The sequence below is a fragment of the Chanos chanos genome, chromosome 6, assembly GCF_902362185.1.
Source record: "Chanos chanos chromosome 6, fChaCha1.1, whole genome shotgun sequence".
Lineage (NCBI taxonomy): Eukaryota > Metazoa > Chordata > Actinopteri > Gonorynchiformes > Chanidae > Chanos > Chanos chanos.
This window is the reverse complement of record NC_044500.1, coordinates 36,808,633-36,828,082: the sequence shown is the minus strand read 5'-3', so window position 1 is coordinate 36,828,082 and position 19,450 is coordinate 36,808,633. Positions and strand designations below refer to the sequence as shown.

Genomic DNA, 19,450 nt, shown 5'->3' with positions numbered 1-19,450 from the left:
TGTCTGCTTTTTTTTGCCAGTATGAAATCTGCAGTGTTGCGCAGAGAATCCCTCATAAATAAGGTGTAAAAGACGGGGAACTGCCAGAAGATAGCCAGAAGTGCATGTCAGCATGAAGTGCTTAAGTGACACATACACACACACAATATGTGAATGACCTAATTTCAATGACAATATATTTTATATTAATGAGTGACGTAATAAGCGTAATACTAAACAGTTCTAGCATCAGGGCTAAACAGGACAGCATGTCCATCAGTGGGCAAGGAGATTCTATGTTCTTAAAGGGTTTTGGTACTTAAGGTAAGTCTTGGCTGTTGACAAGGGATTTTTAATCGCTTAATTGTTTGTTAAGAAGATCCGTTCTTTCCTCTCGTTTTCGTACACTAAACATGATGCCGTTCTAGGTGCCAGTTTGTGTCTTAAGACAGGACAAGTGTTGTTTGGAGTGCCTTGTTCCCCTTTAACAGGCTGAGGAGGAGCGGGCAGATTGGCGTTCAGGCTCATCCGACCTCTCGGCGTGCAGCGTCAGAGGCGATGTGTCATTCGACACGGATCTTAGTGGATCACGAACCCAGTGGTTGATGCTGAGCAGTTCCGTCGTTAGTGCACAGTTGTGTGTGTCCTGGAGCTATTTTATTTCGGTACAAATGACACCCTAAAGTGTAACTCTTTTTGTTACAAATTCTTTATTCTTTTATTAATCGTTTTATTAAGATGTCCCTCACTGCGGTGGCTATACCGGTCCTCTACATGATTCTCTCAGCTTGGCATGGTAAGGCGGCAGTGCTTCGGTTTCTTTATAGGCCCTTATGAGATGCACAGAAACACTTCACATGTGGAAGATATTTATGGGCAATGAAATATAAACGATAGGATGTAGATAGCCCATCCCATTGTAAGACATGCCATTTCATTTGAATGTGACTCGCAGTATATAAATATTACCCTCTTAGACTTCAATGTGATTTTTCGTGTATCTTGTATTTTGGGGGCGCCATGAGCAAATGGCTATGTGTTGTTCATTTGTAAACGCACAAAGATTGCTCACAATAACCATCGTCATTCCAGTCATTTGTATTTTGTTTACAGAGTATGTCGTGAACATATTGAAGCAACTTGATTTTTTGCAAAATCTTTCTAAATCCATTTGCCGTTTGCCAAACGGCGGGCTGAATTAATATACTAGCATACTGTTAATATAAGCAAAACGGTTACCAGATGCTGAGTAAAGATTTGATGAACAAGTATTTATAGAACGACAGATACGTTCCTAAGCTAACAATCAATGACAGTGTTAATTTTGTTTCACTTATTTTATTGAATATGTGATCCAGACCACTAGTACGCAGATGCTTTGCACAACCTTGTGAATATTTTACATAGACCGGTGTTTTTTCTGTCTTCATGTAATAACCACTATTGAACTAGGAACGGAAAGTTAATCCGTGAGTTCAGTCCTTCAAGCAGGTGGCAGAGTGACCTACATTTACAGGAAACTACTACAGGAGCAAAGATGCTATTTCTTGTCTCGTTGAAATTGCATAAATAAGCTCTGAAAGTACAACTGTGGTAATATTTCATAGTGGTAATATTTCATAGTTCTCACTTTTCATTCTACATTTAGATATTTTCGAACATGAATTTGTGAGTTTGCGCCCTCAACCCCACTAACCTTATGCATTGTTGGCTTTTACATGGTTGCTATTTTGCTTGCTTGCCTTTTCTTTCTTGCATAAAAAAGAACATGCAATATTGGACCACTCATATTACGTGATATACCAAAATGTCCTTACCCAAAAGAGCTACTTATTGTTTATTAAACATTATTCTCGTGTAGTGGAATTTACCCAAATCCTGTACCAGTTGGAGTCGATCTTTAAGCTGGTACTTTATACTAGTTTGTATTCCATCAGGGAGCCTATTTCAACTGACCTGTTTGGCTAAATTACCACTGAAAGCAGTGTGGCGTGAAATTTCCTTCCTGTTTGAAGACCACAGAGTAGTAGTTAGGTGTCCCCTCATCAGGTTGGTCTTTATATATGCCCACAGTGAGTGCCAGAGAGGACTGCCTATGGTATGTTGACAAGAACGGCACCTGGCACAATGGTTTTGACTGCCCACTCATCACCTTCTGCTGTGGGAACTGTCACCGCCGTTACTGCTGCCTGGATGCCTTCAAGATGATCACAGAGAGAGAGCAGAAGCGATGTATGCTCTTCCAGTTCAGGTGCTTCTCCACTCCATTTAACTAGTGCATTACAGACTTTTTCACAGTTGTTGCTGGTTTCCATCATCTTGCTGTCACTGCATATTTCTGTTTATTAGTTAACTCCTTTGGCCCTGAATAGGTCATAATTATATTGATGTCTTTCAGTATTGCACACTTGAGGTACTGCTGAAATGTAGACAATTTATCCCTCTTTGCACACTTTGTTTCTCATTATCCTTTTAGTGGTCTCTCTCATTAGGCTCTCATGGGGACAGTGGTAATGCTGAGATAAGTAACCTCCAATCCAGCTATAAGCTCTGCAATTTTTTTTCCAAGGTTCCCAATCATCAATCAATTAGGAGTGCACAAACACTCATTATGGGCAACAAGATAAAATTAAACTGCTCTTTAGATAAGACTCAGTACATTGACCCGGTTGTAAGTTTGAAAGGGTGGCCAGTCAGTGTAATCGAATGCAGTGCCATTATTTGAATAAGGGTAAAGTAATGGAGGCACACGATAAGATGTTGGAGGGCAGAGGATGTGTGACACATGAGTACATTACAAACACTAACAATTGCACGACATACTGTTTTTCCTTGTGTTAAGTCAACTTTTGGACAATTTTAGGTTTAATTGTATGACTTTTCAAGAGCTATCGATATTACTTGTGATGTGCTGCTATGCAGTTCATTCTCTGTTCTCACTCACTCAGCCCCACGACGATCGCAGGCATCGCCTCCTCCATCCTGCTCTTTGTAGCCATCATTGCCACTATGGTCTGCTGTTTTATGTGTTCATGCTGTTATCTTTACCAGCGCCGGCAGCAGCGTGGGAGGACCCCTTATGAAGGTGAATGTACGACCAGCTTAACGTATTTACTTATATTATCCAAGTAGTGTCTCAAGTCACAATTCTGCCAATATCCAGGTAAGGTGTGGGAACAGGCAAAAACACGCACAGATGTCTACACGTTAGTGTGCTTGATATCTATACATGTACACCCCTGTTCAGATAGCTGAGCCATATGCAGGACATATTTATTTACTATGACTCTATATTTTCAACATTAATTACAATGGTATGAGAGTACTGTGCCAAGAAGCTTTTGTCAGGAGTTATATTAAACAGGAGTTATCTGGTTACTTTGTAAGTTTTAACTATTAAAACATAGTGTTTCTGAATGATGCAAAAGTAGTGTATCAAAATGGTACAGTACCTTGTATTCACATGAAATCCATCATGGCCAAAAATAAGAATGTTTTTTTCTCTTATTGCAGAGACGCAGGAAGGTATTGTATATGATGAACTGCGTGTGCACTTACTGAATATATCTTCTTATTAAGTGTATTTTTATTTAATTAACCAAAGGCTGCTACACTGTATGATTAACATGCTTGCTTGTTTACCATGCACTTAGTTAAAAGCCCCAATGTATTCTGAGGACTAAAGGACTCTAACAAATAAATGCAACCTATTTATGCTTAAAGAAAAACGCATGGACAGCACAGCAGTCATGACTTGATATGAAAATGGCTCTGCACTGACTGACTGCAGACTGTCTCACAGCCCAACAGATTCCAATGGCCAGCTACCCTGTAGAGCCAATGTATGATGCGTACGGTAAACCCATTGGACACCCTGATTACACTAACCCTGGATATCCAATGGCGCCACAGTACCCTCAGCAATATCCCATGATGCAACCAGGACCTTATCCACCATACCCTCCGGTAGATCCCGCATATAGTCAAGCAGGTGAGAAACAAATAATTTTATGTTGAAAAGTGAACAAAATGCAGACCATATTTTAAACTACATGTGCAGTAGTCAGTATTGTCCCTTTTGTTACACAGTGTTGGTCCAGTTCTAATTTCCTTATCAAGAACTATTGCTGCTGTTAATTTAACAGTCCTAAATTTATTTCAGTTTAGTACAGAGAATGACAGGGACTTTGTGTGTGTTTGAAAGGTTTATGATATGAAAATAAGTCACTGCTTAATTGTTCTGTTGTGTGTTTCTTCAGCTCCTCCACCCTACTCCCCACCACAGTACCCAGGAAACTGATGCAATAGGACTGATGCAGAAAGAACAAGATGAAAAAGGGAACTGCAGATGGTGGAATGGGGCCTTGTTCTTTTGGAATCCTTCACATATTCAGAGGCACTTTTTAATTTATTATATGTATTTATTTTTTAATTAATGAATTAATCAACAATTAATTGGTCTAATGGAGCATGAATTGGTCTTGGATCCTTTTGCATCTGAGTGCATCCCTGCGTGATTTGGAACTATCGTTCGACTGTCATCAGTGAGTCCTTTTTTTCACCCTGCTCACAGCAAGTAGTTCAGTTTCACAGAATCACAGACTCTACAGAAATTACAGCTGTTATTTTGGGGCTTTTGTAGGTTGTGTGTTCATTATTTTTGGTAAAATACATACCCAAGGTATCTTGTTAACTGACAAGACCTGAAATGAGTCTATTTACTTTTTTGGAGAGGGTGGCGTTGAAATTGGTTCTGTCTCACAGGACATGTTTTTCTGTACCATACCAGGACGAGAAAGAATCATTAGCACGTCACACTGCAGTGGATGTCCTGGGGCAGCTCTTTGCCCAAACTAGTTTACATTGTACAATTATTTATCTGACAGCTAACCTTAAGCATGTCTTCCATAGAAGAGAGTAACATTACATGAAACATGCTGTACATTGTACATCAGTGGTTGTCTTACAATAGAAGTGTATGCATTTCACAATGCAAATGTTTGATGTCAGAGATTTTCCCACTCATCTCAAGTAACACGCATAGTTTACAAATTTAGTCTGATTCAGTGGGTAAGATACTGATTCTGTATGAATCAGTATGATAGCTCTGCCATCACGTGAAGTGAATGCAGTGTGAATAGTGGGGACGGGATCCTGTATACAGTTAACTCACTGAAACCACTGTTTTCATTGTAGCTGTAGCTAATGCCGGCTGATAAACTCAACACGTCTCATTCACACTCAGTACATTTCACCTTACTAGGTCCAAAAATATTAACAAATGATAAAATCAAAATTTAAACTTTTTGAGAATAAAGCTGCATGTAAATATATGTTGTGGATATTTTACAATTTTGTCCAAATGATTAATTTTAGAGATTATATATGTCAGAGATTTTTCAGCATCATGTTTACAGCCTGTCCGTATAAATATATCATTTTCTTTCTGTGTGTCCACCATGTGAATATTCCCTTTAACATATATTAACCATAGAACATAACCATTTTGGTTTGGGTGATTCATCACCTAAAATCTCAGTATTTAAGTAAAGTGGTAACAGTTTAAACACTACTGACTGCAAAAGATATTTGCTTGTATTTCTGTGAGGAGAGTGATTGAGATATACAGCCAAAAATACAGGTGAAATTTTGCATCAAATTTCATTTTTACCGCGATCATTGTTATCTGTTCTGTTTCTAGATTTGCACTTGCAGATGTCCTGTATTTCATAAATCACAGACTTAGATTTAAAGACAAGACTCTCGTCTCTTTGTTTGATGAACTGTATGTGGCATTGAAAGTGTCATTGTCATAGCCAATGCTAAGAATACAGAGATTTTACAGTGTACACGTTCCACATAATACTGATGATTTGAATGTAAAGAAAAACATAACAGATAGTGAAACATCTTTAGATTTTAAATTATTGTTAGATAATGACAGCACTCAATTTATAAAGGCATTTGTAAATTGTTTTCTGTTGTCTGGATAAAAACTGAATCAGTCACTGTATGTATATGGATAGGCACATAATGAGATGTATAACAGAAAATCTGCAGAATGACCTCAGAGAAAAATTCACTATGCACTAATTTAATATGACTGTTTTAAATTAAACAATTCTGAGTAAATTAAATGATATATGAATCTTCTGATTGCAACTAAGATGGTTTTTAATGTATACAGTGTTGAGAATGAATGTCATTAATTATATTATAAATATTTCTGTTAGCTTTATAAGTGCACAGAGGTTATCTCAAAAGGAGTGAATCTACCTGAGGTTTACGAGTGTTCATGCAAACATAGAGGACATTCTCATCTGTTTTTCATCTGGCACAATAAATTAAAGTCTATCATTTCCCATACAGCTGTATGTGTACATCAACCTAAACTGGAATCTATTTCAAGTGATGCTATGGGTTCTGTGTCTGTTGTATAGGGTGCTTCTACTAACAGAAAAGAAGCCAGATGTACATGTGATGTTTTCAGTTATTTAGATTATTTGTATAACAATTTACTGTAATTAAAGTGATGTTTTTGCTAATAATAATTATGTCACTTCTGAATGTAATGTGTGAGATGCAAATGTGAACACAGAAAACCAGAAGGCAGAAAAGTTAAATGACAAACTTTTTTTGGCTTCCTCTGTGTTGGTAATCTGTAATTTTTTTTTTAATTTAATTGAACAAAATGATTTAATAAACTGTAATTCAGTCGTTGTTGAATAACTCCCCTTTTCAATAAATATTTGGTCTTGTATTCTGAATCCCTTTTCATTTTGCCCTGTCACTCATCATACAGCCATATGATAAATTTGATATCTTTCCTGCAGTGAGGTAAATTACTCCAATATGTTATTATAAATAGGAAGCAATAGTTAATCTAAGAGAAGCTTTGACATTTTAGTAAGATAAACCTTGGCCCTTCCTAATTCCTTTAATGGACTATGTACCCTTTCCTAAATATGGGCATGCAGTCACAGTGGATTTCATGGAATGTCCAAGCATCAGAGACCAGTAATGATAGACTAGTGCGCTCCGAACTGGTACCTCTGCTCGGAAAAGACGTGCTGTTTCCCCGCGTTTGTTACTGCCTGGATTGCCTGTGTTCTTAAACAAACGTTCCTCGATAAATGGAAATACTGAAAAGGTAAAAAGGAAAAAATATATAGGCATATAAACAGGCAAAACAAAAATAAAAAGGAACTGAGGCTACACAAATACTTATCGTCAACGCAGTGACTTCGCGAGTGGATTAGAAAATGGCCAACGCAACGATTAACAGAAGGAAAATTAGGGGACTCACGCGAACGGGACGACAGGTGAGCGAGGATCCGGACCTCGACAATTTGTTGTCCAATTTGTCGCCCGAAGAAATGGAAGAGCTGGAAAAAGAAGTTATGACTGTTCCGGACCCGGATCCGAAAGATATTATTGTAGTGGACCACACGGATTTAAAGCCCACATCTATAGTTAAACGGAACCAGCGAGATGATGAGTCCAAAAAGTCTGTTCAAAGAGATGACGAGTCAAAGAAGTCGCTTCAAAGAGACCAGTCTATTGAGGTAAGATAGAACCAATAAACCAGTGTTGTGACCAGCTCAAGGTCCGCTTTCATGCACTGGACTCTTCCAGACTGGACCACCATATCCAGCACCACGGTCAATGACTATCTTATAATAAAGCAGCTGATTGGGGATGCTAGATCAGACTTGTGACTTACTTGCACTAATCAATGCTTATTTACTGCAGGTTAAGATAGAACACTCTGGTAAGTTAAGTACGGTGTAAATGGTCCAGTCTGTCAATAAAGTCAACGTTGAGAAAAACCTGTCAAAAACAGACGTTATAATAGCAGAACAAACAGCTGTACTTAAAATCTTTAACCTTTAGGATATTTGTCGTAGAAGCATTTTGACTCAGCCAGATCATTGATTCTTGGGCTAAAGTGTTATGGATTTCTTAGGCAACTATGGGGAAATCCTCCTCTGTAAGCACTCCCATATTCCTCTGTAACACAATCACTTACTCTGTCTCTAAGGCCTGCTACCTCCCAAGATCTATGGCAAGACCATAATGGTGGAACAACCACCACTCCGCACTTGTCTTTGAAGAATAATCGTAATGACATTTTAGACATTTTATGTAATTTTAGAAGAGCCTCTAGTTTAGTTGTACTTTATACTTTGTTAGTAATCAAAGAGAAAAATGATGTAGAGCACTGAAATGAAGTGGATATTTGGTAAGAATAGTACCATTTTGTACAATCATAAATAGTTTAAACTCAATAGTTTGCTTTTAAGGGGCTGTTATAAATAAACACACAAAAATATTCCCCAAGAGAACTACTTGTGTTGAGCTAGATGTCTCAACAGTTCTTTACCAGTTTATTCAAGACTCATGCGCAGTTTGAGGTTTGTGTGTAATAATTTTGATATGAGATTTTCATTTTGGAAAGACAAAGGCTGAAATGTCATGGAAGGGAGAGAGAGCAAGAGAGAGTTGGAGACACACTGAGATGTAGCGTACGTGAGAGAAAGCAGTGAATGTGTGGGCCTGTTTGAGAAAAGTTCTTCAGCTGACGAAGCCTCTCTCCACTGTGGTCGTTCTCAGCCCTGGCCTGATGGAATTCCTTGGTTGATTGCTCCTTTGCTTACTGCCTTTTAAGGTTACGTCTGCCAAGGCTGGAGCTTTGCACAGCAAAACAGACTATGGCTCACAAATCAAACACTCAGCTGCTGTGTAGATTTATACCTTCACTATAAAATGGCTGCGTGTGTGTATAGTGTAAACATGCAGTATCTGATGTTGAGTTTATAGACTTTTTCCCCCTATTATATCACTAATTACATCATAGTTTTAGCAATAGTGTTTGTCCAAACATTGCTCTCTGTATCCAAGTATGAAAAAAACACAAAGGCTAGTTAGAGGACCTTTCATTCCAGTGGTATTTCCTGAAGAGAGACATGGATGATTTATTTCTTACTTCACTTTAGAAGAGTTTGGTAAGGTCACTTAGTGAGAATAATTTGTAAAACGGCCCAAGAATGTAGATTTGTTAGATCATGATGGTTTGGTTGAAAGACCTTGAGACCAATGTATAATTCATTTCTCTGAACATGACATCACATGGGAAACATGGGGACACTGAAGTATTCAAATGTCATAGCCAGTGACTGATTGAAATTGCTAAATAAATGACAACATCAACTGATTGTCTTAGTCTTTCTCTTTTACAGGGAGAGCCTAAAAAAGAGAGTCGTAAACAAGAATACCTGAGGAAAATGGGCCTGAGCCAGGAGAGAAGTCTCTCCAGATCTGACAGTAAAGATGGAGATATTCAGAGACAGAGCAGCATCTCTGTTAAACAAGCCAATAAAGTGGAGGACAAGAACCGAAGACTGACAGAGCAAACAAATGATGACAGACCAGGCCCATCTAATCGATTCACACAGAAGCAGACCAAAGACAGTGAGAAGAAAGGAGAGAATACAGACAAAGAGCAAAAAGATGAGAGGAAGCACAAGGAAGAAAGAGAGGTAAAAGAGCCTAGTAATAGCAAGACAAAACAAATGATTTCCAAGCTTCAGGAGAAAAAGGATGATAGTCGAGAGAGAGAGAGAAAAGAGGAGATTAGGAAAAGGGAGACAGGGGAAGGCAAGGCAAAAGAGATGATCTCCAGGTTACAAGAGAAAAAGGAAAAGGAGGAGAATAAGGAGAGAGAGAGAAAAGAGGATGTTAGAAAAAGAGAGGAAAGGAGGACAAAGGGTCTAATTTCCAAACTGGAGGAAAAGCAAAGTCAAGTTTCAGAAAACCAGACAGAAGAGGACAAGAAAGGAGGGGAGAAAGACAAGGCTGATAAGAACCTTGAACAAGTTAAGACAATAGAGAATGAGAAAGAGACAACAGTGAAGGAAGAGGGAAAAAATGTTATGGAGAAAGCAAAAGAGAATGAAAAGGAAGAGAAGAAGGAAGAGAGGAATAAAGAAAGTACTAAAGCGCTGGAAAAGCCGAACGAAATCAGTGGTCAAAAGGCGAAAGTGGAGGAAAATGGGGGAGATATGATGATCCCTAATGAGCCTCCGAAACCGGAAAAAGCAGAAGTTGGAAATTGTGTAGCAGACAGTTCAAAAAGCAAGACTAAAGAGGAGGAGGAAGAAGATGAATCAACCAGCATGTTTGATGAGGATTTGCAAAGAGTCCGGAGCAATGACCCAGGGATGACTGAGCTCAATGTCAATAACTCTGAAGTTATCAAGACCAAAACACTGATTCAGTTTGCCGAGGCCCTGAGGGACAACACCCACATCAAGACGTTTGCCCTTGCCAACTGCCGTGCGGACGACCATGTGGCATATGCTATTGCGGGCACATTACGTCACAACAAAACCCTCACTAGCATCAATCTGGACTCCAACCATCTCACCAGCAAAGGTATCATGGCAATAATTCAAGCCCTTCAATACAATTCCACTCTCACTGAACTGCGCTTCCACAACCAGCGGCATATCTGTGGAGGAAAGTCAGAGATGGAGATGACCAAGATACTGAAGGAGAATACAACACTCCTAAAGCTAGGCTATCATTTTGAGTTGGCAGGCCCACGCATGACTATGACCAACATCCTGAGTCGGAACATGGACCGACAACGGCAGCGACGTCTCAAGGAGCAGAAACAAGCACAGGCTCAAGCCAATGGAGATAAGAAAGACACACTGGAAGTGCCCAAGCCTGGTAAGGGCTTCACCAAGGGTTCTCCTAAAGCTTCACCCAAACCCTCTCCCATACCATCTCCTATACCATCCCCTAAGCTGACACCCAAGAAAGGTGGTGGACCAGGTGGTCCTCCACCCCCACCTGCACCTCCACCTGCACCTATGCTAGATGGAGATTTCTTGCGAAACTCCCTAACTCCTGTGTCACAGAGAAAGCTTGAGGATAAGACCGGAGGCCGAGGGAGCGCTAAAAACTCAAGGGACCAACTTCTTGCTTCTATCAGAAACAGCAATATTAAACAACTTAAAAAGGTGAGGAATTTTGTGCTCAGACCACTTTTTGTGTTGACAGACATAAGATGGCAGCTTTAATTAGGACAATCTCAGCTTTCAGTTTTGAGAATTTCTCTATCTTTGATGGGTTGAACAAGCCTGAGAGTGAGAATTTGATGGAGAATGTAATGGGTTGAAAGTGTTACATTTTGATGTAAACAAGCATGATTAGCTCTCAAGTGGTACATCATTATCTTTAAAAGGTTGATGAAGCACATACTTCTGTGCTCAGTGTAACAAAGCTATCAATGCAGTGCCTGTTTTAATTTAGTTATATGTCATTACAAATAGCTGTTGTCATTATGAATGGCTTTTTACAGTACATGGAACAGGACAACAGTACTACTTTGTTGAACTCTTTGCTATTGTGTCATATAGTGTGATAAAGTTACTGTTTCATTTCAGTGTCACAAAGCAGTCATAAGTGTCATTCCCAGTTGGGAGCACAGTATTTATAGTACCTTTTGTAACACTATGACTGGATGCTGAAAAAAAAAGTCTTTTTTCATTGGTGTTTAACTGCTTACTTAATACTATACTAGTATACTTAAATGTAGCGCATTGTCATGGCAGATGAACCCATTTTATTAATAATGGTTTAACAAATTGGTTACTAGTGGCTGGTACTATTAGTGGTATTTGGTGGTGCTTACCAAAACTGGCGTTCTTTTCCATATTCTGCAAAACACTAGGCTGCAACTTTACGCCAAGCCACATAATTATAATGATTTGAAGTTTTGATAATATTTGTGTGTATGCTGATTAAAATCTGATATGATTCAAATCATTAAAGTTGGCACAGTTATTTTATCTAAGAGCTTTTATGCTCATGTGAGACTACCAAAGCTGAAAAATATACCATTTTAACATGTTTATTCTGTGTATACACAATTTTTTTTATCTAACAGGTTGAAGTACCAAAGTTACTGCAATAAACACAAGACAAGACGAATTAAGGATGGAGCAGGGGGGGGCATGGAAGAATTGAGGAAAGGACGTACATCTCACAGAATCTGAGGAGATAATAAAGTGCCATCTTCTGTACAGTCTTATCACTGCCCAGTAACATGGAATACAGTCAAGGAATTAAGATGTTCTAACGGATGTAAAGCTTCTTCACTGGATCCTCTTACACACAATGCATCGGACAATGGAGCATGCCAGTGAGGGAGGCAAGGTGCTGACATGGTGGTCAGAGGTTGAATTGGTCTGCACCTGTCTGCATCTGACACTTTTTATGTTTTGTTTGTGATTTGCACTAGGTGAAGAAGTTCATATGGTATGTTGATGAACGCATATGGTACAGCGTGTGTGTGTGTGTGTGTGTGTGTGTGTGTGTGTGTGTGTGTGTGTGTATGTATGTGTGTATTCATGGGATAAAGTAAGTGGTTCATACAGACTTAGGCCAAGGGATTTTATGATAGCTTACTGAATTTTACAGTTCAGGAAACTAGCTCTGTGCTTGGCAGTTGGAATTCTTCGGATTCTTTCCAAATGATCAAGAAATGAAGTTCAAATGCATACAGGATAAACTGTGTTACATGTATACAGCTGAATCGTGTATTTGACGGAGGAAAAACAATATGTGTGTCTCTACGTAAAGGCTGGCAATAGACAGTTGCTTTGAGATGGCATACAGTTACTCATTGTTTTTGACTAGCTTTCACTATTTCATGTTCAGTGTCTTATTCAGGAAAGTAAGACTTTGAAATGAGTTAAACCGGAGTGAGTCAAATCTCATACCAGGTTAAACAGAGTTTAAGTGATGTAGAATTCCTTTTTATTTCCAGGAAAGACTCAGGATGGAAACCATGTTTTATAAGGACGAAAGTATTTAAGTGAGTTACGCTTAAAGATAGAGTTCAATGTTATCATTGATATTCTGCATTTTTGTACAAATTTTATCTCTGAAATTGTGTATTTTATACAGATACTTTATGGTTTTCAAACAGCATTGTGCACTTTCACAGTTCTTTCTATGGGGCAATATCTGTTTCTGTGAGGGCACATCTTTGTTGTTTCAAGCAATTGTCAATGTAATATTATCACATTATCGATCATTTCTGCTGTTTCATTTTGTTAAAGACATGGGGGTTTTCACAAAAGAACTTAATAGTAAGGCCTAGGGATCTTGTAACTGTAACATACTGATTGGAGAACTTGCTTACATTAGACATTCCTTTGAAGCAGCAGTAGCTACATTGCTAACAAATATATGGTATGATCCTCTACTTTAAGTTCACTTCTGGATAAACAAAAGAAATCCTGTTTTTTTTAAATGGTGCTTTGAAGTATCTGCCCTGATTTCAAACAGCCTCTCATCAAATCACTTTTGCAATGCTGGTTCCTTTTATCACATATTATAATATTAGCTTCTCATATTACCACAAAGGTGTCAAGATTCCAGTCATAATGGACTTTGTCATTAAATCTTTGTAGGTGTTTGAATCATAAACAGTTGTTGCCTGATGTTCCACACAGTACAATGCTGACCACAGTTTAAAACCAAACAAAGAAGAGGTTCATTGTGGCTAAACAATGACATGTGTCATGACAAATACAGAAAGTTAAACAAATTCTAATGTGCATAAGCACATATGAAGTTCATCGAAGTCTCAATGGCTAATAAATTACCAGTGCTCTAACAGATTACTGTAAATGCAGAGTTCACTCTGTATCTCACTTCGTTAACATAATGTGAGGTATATCCAGGTATGGTTAGATTCCCCCATTTACAGAAAAGCAAAAGGTCCAACATTTTCCCCATTCAATGGGTAACATGTTATACTATATGTGGAAGGTCTGAAGTTCATTCAAGATTTCAAGCAGGGGAACCTAAAAATTCCCAGGCTTTGAATTTTTGTTTCATTGTTTCAATAAATGCATTGCATAAATAAATGAGTATATAACTTCATGTTAAGCACAATCATCCACTTATTTCATTGTAGCAATATCAGACATTTCTGATATTTTCCTGCATGATTTATATTGATGAGATAAGTTTTGCACCTTGAGAAATACAATTATAATAACCTCAATTTGGCTTTACTTGTAGATTTGTTCCTTCACAGTTGTTTGTATATATTCATATTGGAAAAAAAGCAGATCACAGATGTACTCTGTCTTTGTCCAATCTATTTTACAATAGTGCAACAGTGTAAAAAATCTTACAAAAACATTTGCAAAGACTTACACTGTATCATAAGATGACTGGATTTTAATTGTTAAAACTCAGGCAGTGCAGAAAGCAATGGTTGTCTTTAAATGAACTGAGGAATTGGTGCAGTTGGAAGTTCTTTCACTCTAACACTACTGTGAAGACCCTTAGCTCAGCACATGGGCTGCATGTTTTTAGAACATTTTAGTAGTGTTCATGGTTAAATAGTACTACACAACCCACAGTAATAAAGGACTAATAGTAATAATTGTGTGCTTTGTCTTTTGTCTCTCTCAAAACCCATGTATTCTTGTGACCCAATGAAACAGATGTGCATTAGGGATGCAGAAGTCACAAGAAATGTACTGTTTGGAGTGGACTGTATGTTACATTAGAAAATCTTAGTTTTTACACAGTCTTAGTTTCATATCTTTAAGGGACACAACTTAAAAGAAACTTGTTCAATGTTAAACTACATACCACAGATACCCCTTTTGAAAATGGCATCGCTGGATGCTGTTGTCAAGGGAACTCAAGAACATCATGTTCTAAGCAATTCACTGTGCAATGGAACTCTCCCAAGAAACCCAAAGATTGATTGGAATAACTGTAGGCCAGTCCATATTCTGATTGCCCCTGCCTCGCCCTCTGCACCCATAAAATGTCTATATTTGGTCATTTCACAAGAGAGAGTCTGAAGCTCATTCCTTTCCAGTTCCTAATAATGGGAAGATAGCCAGCAGTCTGTCTCTATTCACTCTGTGGAAGCATAGCAAGTGTTTGTGTGCATGTGTGTGTGTGTGTGTGTGTGTGAGAGAGAGAGAGAGAGAGAGAGAGAATGAGAGAAGGAAAGGGAGAGAGAGAGAGAGAGAGAGAGAGAGAGAGAGAGAGAGGAGGTGGGAGAGAGGTTCCTAATCCGGTTCCTTAAGAGAGTGATTGTAGGTTGCTCAAAACCACAATTTAGTAAACATTTCCTCTCAGTTTTAGTAGAGCTATAGTAATTATTTACTTAAGGCTTCATAACTGGATCATGACTGAGTACCTTGTGGAATGCACAGGCAACTACGCAACACTATGTAGCATACAACATTATCAGTTTAATGTTGGATATCAAAGTTGATCACAAATGTACCAAGTCTGACTCAGGTGTTCTGAATTACATTCCCTGCTATTTTAGGTTGTTATTTTTTTTATGACAAAACTAAGTGTATTCAGCTGACTTTACTGTTTGACTCAAGGACACAAATGAAAGCCATTCTTTGGGAGAGATAATAACTTTTACATAAAGCCAAGGTTAAGGTCAGTTCCTGAATGAATTCATCGTTTCCAACTAAAGTGTATAACTGGAATGTGGAAACAGGTAAACTGTTGTGGAAATAGAAATGGAACAGAACTAAAATGGTTGGAAGTTAAATTAAATTCTATGAAAATTCTGTTGAGAATGAACCCATGTACTACACTTTGAACGAAGTTTTGACAGAGTGGTTATTTTGAATTTTTGTGTGGAATCTGTGAAGAGGCCTGCTAAAATCTGAAATCAGTCTAAAAAGCAATTTTTAAAATTCAAAACTCTATTTCAGTCATTTAGATTAATTTTTGTCCAACAGTATGGTCTCTACACTTAAAATAAAAATCTTAAAACTTAATCCTTTATGAAATACTCTTTACTTACCTCATTTATTTTTTCTAATATATGGCCTATTATTTACTGTAATTCTGATGCAAATAACAGTTCCTTGTGGAATCTCGTCGATTTTCTTCAATCTGATTTCTATTCCCTACCCAGCCTCAGAACTGGCTGCATGAACACGCGGTCAAGTGTCGATGTGATGTCACGATGTACGTTTAATATTACGTCAGTGGGAACAGGAAAAGAACAAAATGGAGGAGTACGCAAGGGAGCCATGGTAAGCAATTTTGTGAGATGAACCTCAGTAATTGTCGATTTTTCAGTTGGTTTGAAACAGGTTTTGTTAGCCTGTAATAGCTATTTTGGGCGCATGATTTACAGCAAGAGTCGAAGGTGAAAAATTAAGGAGTAATTAGTGATTTTGAAATGCTAGCTTGTACTAGCCAACCACGATGCCTTGTCCAGTGCTGCTTTGCTCTTTAGGTAACCACTAGCTTGTAAGCTAAGCAAGTGACCTTGTTCGGTCTGGCAAGAATGATCATCCACATGTTTCTTTGGGGTAGCTATTGTACCCTAATTTGTGGTTTGGTTGTATAGGACCTCGTTGATACTGTCGTATAGGTGGGTTGTCATGTTGAAAAACATGCAATATTTGAAGGCAGATTAGCTGTAATGGTGGGTTTGGTTAGCTTAGCAGGCTACGTAATCTAGGGATAAAGGTAAGAGGGCTAACCTAGCAAGGTAAACCAGAAGTGAAGCCAGTATGTTAGGAGCATGGTTAATGACTTAGTTCTTATGGAGAACCTAACTTGCCATTGTATTTCTTCCAATACTAGAAAAGCGCTTATGGAAGGACCGCAACCAGCGTATTAAATTCAAGACAACATAACGTTAGGCGAGAGACCGGCTTTATGTTGTCGGCTGTTTTCGTAATTATCTAACTGGGTAAATAACGTTAGGTGGGAGAAAATTGGTGGACATTTTTTCAGGCTATGCCGTTAGTGCTCAGGAAGCCTTCTTCAGAATTGGTTTGTTTTGAAGAAAGGCTTCATCTTGCACATTCGCTCTCATGGTGGTTGGTTGTGCAATTATTAAAGCGGTTGTCCGTTTTGAACTTGTAGCCCCTGGAGGATTGTCGACGACTGTGGGGGTGCTTTCACCATGGGGGCCATCGGAGGAGGGATCTTTCAGGCTGTGAAGGGATTTAGAAATTCCCCAGCTGTAAGTTTGTCTGCTTCGTTTTTCATTGGTTGGCTTGGATACGGATAATGATAACTGTAGGGAACTTATGTAAACGCCAGAAAGGCTTGAATCTGAAGATTGCCGTTCAGAAGTCTTGTGATAAAGGGTAATTGCTGTGTTCAGTGTCATCTTGTGACTATGGTGTATTTATTTTGTGTTTCTGCAGGGAATGGGCCATAGGCTGAGAGGCAGCATGACTGCTATCAGGACCAGAGCCCCTCAGCTTGGAGGTATGTATATTGTTTGCAAGATCCAGAACTTCCAGTAAACATCTGTAAAATGAAAATGTTTTTACTTTCCACTTTTTTAAAGCATTTACTAGAATCTCATATTGACAGGCAGTCAGCTTGTGTGTAATTGTTATGGCTTGGCTTTTCTCTTTAAATTTGTTTTGGAACAGGAAGCTTTGCTGTATGGGGTGGGCTCTTCTCCATGATCGACTGTGGACTAGTGAAAGTACGGGGCAAAGAGGACCCTTGGAACTCAATAACAAGTGGAGCCATGACTGGTGCTATCCTTGCTGCAAGAAGTGAGTCAGTGGCATCATTCATAAAATAATTTGTAAATCAGGAGCTTAACTCTTGGTAAGCAGAGGAGAGATGATTTTCTTCAGTGTCCTGGCTTCACCTTCTATTACAATTCCAAATCTTAACTTCGTTAATCTTGTGTATTCACGATACCTTCTCTCAGAAGTGCTCAGTTTATCCTTTGCCAATTTGCTTTTTATATTGGCTCACACTGGCTGCTAATGTAATGATAAATCATTTTGCATATTTACCAAGCTAACTGCAAATGGTTTGTCAGTAATATTTTATGTTTAGGCTAACATGTGTCTTACAAATAAGCTACTTTTTGGCTCCAGAGGGCAATGAGGCTTTGGCATTGTTATGCATATTGTGTTCTGATGTTTTAGTACTTATCCATTCTTGTTCTTCTCAGATGGGCCAGTGGCTATGGTGGGTTCTGCAGCAATGGGAGGCATTCTGCTGGCTTTGATAGAGGGAGCTGGAATCTTGCTCACTAGGTTTGCCTCATCACAATTCCCAACTGGTAAGTTTTCAGCTCAGTGATGCCAAGGAGATCCTTTTTTCTACTGAATGTGATTATTTGAATCACATGCATTTCAGTGAGAAGTTTTTGTATCCATCAAACGCTGTCAGTTTCAGCCACATTGTGAATGTATGTCAAATGTTTATAAGGTTGTAATCTTTGTATTTATCTTCCATCATTTTGCCCGTTTCACTTTTTTTCAAGTCAATTTGTGACCAGTCCATTTTTACCTTTTGCCTCCCCCAGGTCCACAGTTTGCTGAGGAACCAGCCCCCATGCCTTCTCCCTCTTTTGGTGACTACAGACAGTACCAGTGACAGGACACTCACTCTCATGGCCTTTTTTATTCCATGAACTTATGTCTGGGACACCCAGGTTACACTGGGAAACAGTGGGGAAATATGTAAAAAGTACATGTAAAAATGCAACATAAAATGGGCTGTTTGAGAAGGAAAGGGTGAATTCAGACTTCAATTCTCCTGGAGTTACTTACAGAATGCCTTTTGCCATTCTCAGCCTTGTCTTTTGCTTGTAGTTCACCTTAATTAATTTGAAGTGTCCACAATTTGGACAAGGGAACAGTTCTCTCCAGTCTGAGGGTTAGATTTTTTTTTTTGTCTCCAGTTCTTTTATCTTTGCATGTGAACATATCAACACAATGATGACATACAAGCTGAAAGTATTGGTGACTCAGGCATTTTTTTCAAGGTCATGTCTGCCTGTTCAGATACCTGTAGTATGTCCGTGTTTTTGTGTGTGTACAGAAGCTTTCTGCATGTCTGTTTTTTTCCCCCTCTTTTTTTGCCTTAATGTACACGGTCTGATAGGCCTCAATGTCCTTGAATCATTCACATTTTTATTTCTTTTGAGGATAGTTATTTATTTTTTAAGAGAGATACAACTATTCTGGAGAGACTTTTATTTAATGTTGTGCTTTGCACTGATTTGGGACATTAGGTGTACTATTGGCAAAGGATTGAACTGAGACAAGAGGTTTTTGGTGTGTACCAATGGACAAACTTCCAATAGTTTTTTTTTTTCAAGGGATTGATGTGAAGTATGTTGGAAGAAATACTACAAACATGAATAAAATTCACCATAAACACATGTTTGAATGTAATTTGTATATCCTCTGCTTTGCTAACCACATAGTGCACTTACTTGAACAGGCCTCTTCAGTCTTTACACGAGCACATGATTGCTGTCAATTCAAGATGACTCAACATAATGAGGTTAGATGAAATGTCTAAAACCTCTCTCCTGTTCCCCACTAGGGGGAACTATCTATGTAATCAAGACCTGGATTTGTTCAGTTCATGAGTGGAGGTCAGGGACTTTACTGGA

At 38.6% G+C, this 19,450-nt stretch overlaps 3 protein-coding genes across 3 annotated transcripts; all 3 read left to right on the top strand.

The window, feature by feature from the left end:
* The first annotated feature begins 717 nt into the window (after positions 1–717).
* shisa4 (shisa family member 4) lies at positions 718–4,286 on the top strand. The gene is made up of 5 exons (XM_030778728.1): positions 718–775; positions 2,053–2,230; positions 2,928–3,064; positions 3,782–3,970; positions 4,239–4,286. Exons 1-5 carry the CDS (start codon positions 718–720, stop codon positions 4,277–4,279), a joined length of 603 nt encoding a protein of 200 aa, XP_030634588.1. The 3' UTR covers positions 4,280–4,286.
* Positions 4,287–7,241: 2,955 nt separating this feature from the next.
* lmod1b (leiomodin 1b (smooth muscle)) lies at positions 7,242–11,962 on the top strand. The gene is made up of 3 exons (XM_030778316.1): positions 7,242–7,544; positions 9,219–11,006; positions 11,936–11,962. Exons 1-3 carry the CDS (start codon positions 7,242–7,244, stop codon positions 11,960–11,962), a joined length of 2,118 nt encoding a protein of 705 aa, XP_030634176.1.
* Positions 11,963–16,050: 4,088 nt separating this feature from the next.
* On the top strand, positions 16,051–19,213 carry timm17a (translocase of inner mitochondrial membrane 17 homolog A (yeast)). Its single transcript, XM_030777357.1, has 6 exons — positions 16,051–16,091; positions 16,936–17,035; positions 17,223–17,286; positions 17,457–17,585; positions 17,996–18,106; positions 18,353–19,213. The coding sequence occupies exons 1-6, from the start codon at positions 16,066–16,068 to the stop codon at positions 18,421–18,423; spliced, it is 501 nt and encodes a 166-aa protein (XP_030633217.1). The 5' UTR covers positions 16,051–16,065; the 3' UTR covers positions 18,424–19,213.
* Positions 19,214–19,450: the final 237 nt, after the last annotated feature.

Excerpts from the sequence above, each read along its gene's own strand:
- shisa4 (XM_030778728.1), top strand. The coding sequence starts at position 718 with ATGTCCCTCACTGCGGTGGCTATACCGGTCCTCTACATGATTCTCTCA. Across the intron at positions 776-2,052 it reads GATTCTCTCAGCTTGGCATG|TGAGTGCCAGAGAGGACTGC; the intron begins GTAAGGCGGCAG and ends ATATGCCCACAG. Across the intron at positions 3,971-4,238 it reads TCCCGCATATAGTCAAGCAG|CTCCTCCACCCTACTCCCCA; the intron begins GTGAGAAACAAA and ends GTGTTTCTTCAG.
- lmod1b (XM_030778316.1), top strand. The coding sequence starts at position 7,242 with ATGGCCAACGCAACGATTAACAGAAGGAAAATTAGGGGACTCACGCGA. Across the intron at positions 7,545-9,218 it reads AAAGAGACCAGTCTATTGAG|GGAGAGCCTAAAAAAGAGAG; the intron begins GTAAGATAGAAC and ends TCTCTTTTACAG. Across the intron at positions 11,007-11,935 it reads ATATTAAACAACTTAAAAAG|GTTGAAGTACCAAAGTTACT; the intron begins GTGAGGAATTTT and ends TTTATCTAACAG.
- timm17a (XM_030777357.1), top strand. The coding sequence starts at position 16,066 with ATGGAGGAGTACGCAAGGGAGCCATG. Across the intron at positions 17,036-17,222 it reads GATTTAGAAATTCCCCAGCT|GGAATGGGCCATAGGCTGAG; the intron begins GTAAGTTTGTCT and ends GTGTTTCTGCAG. Across the intron at positions 18,107-18,352 it reads CTCATCACAATTCCCAACTG|GTCCACAGTTTGCTGAGGAA; the intron begins GTAAGTTTTCAG and ends TGCCTCCCCCAG.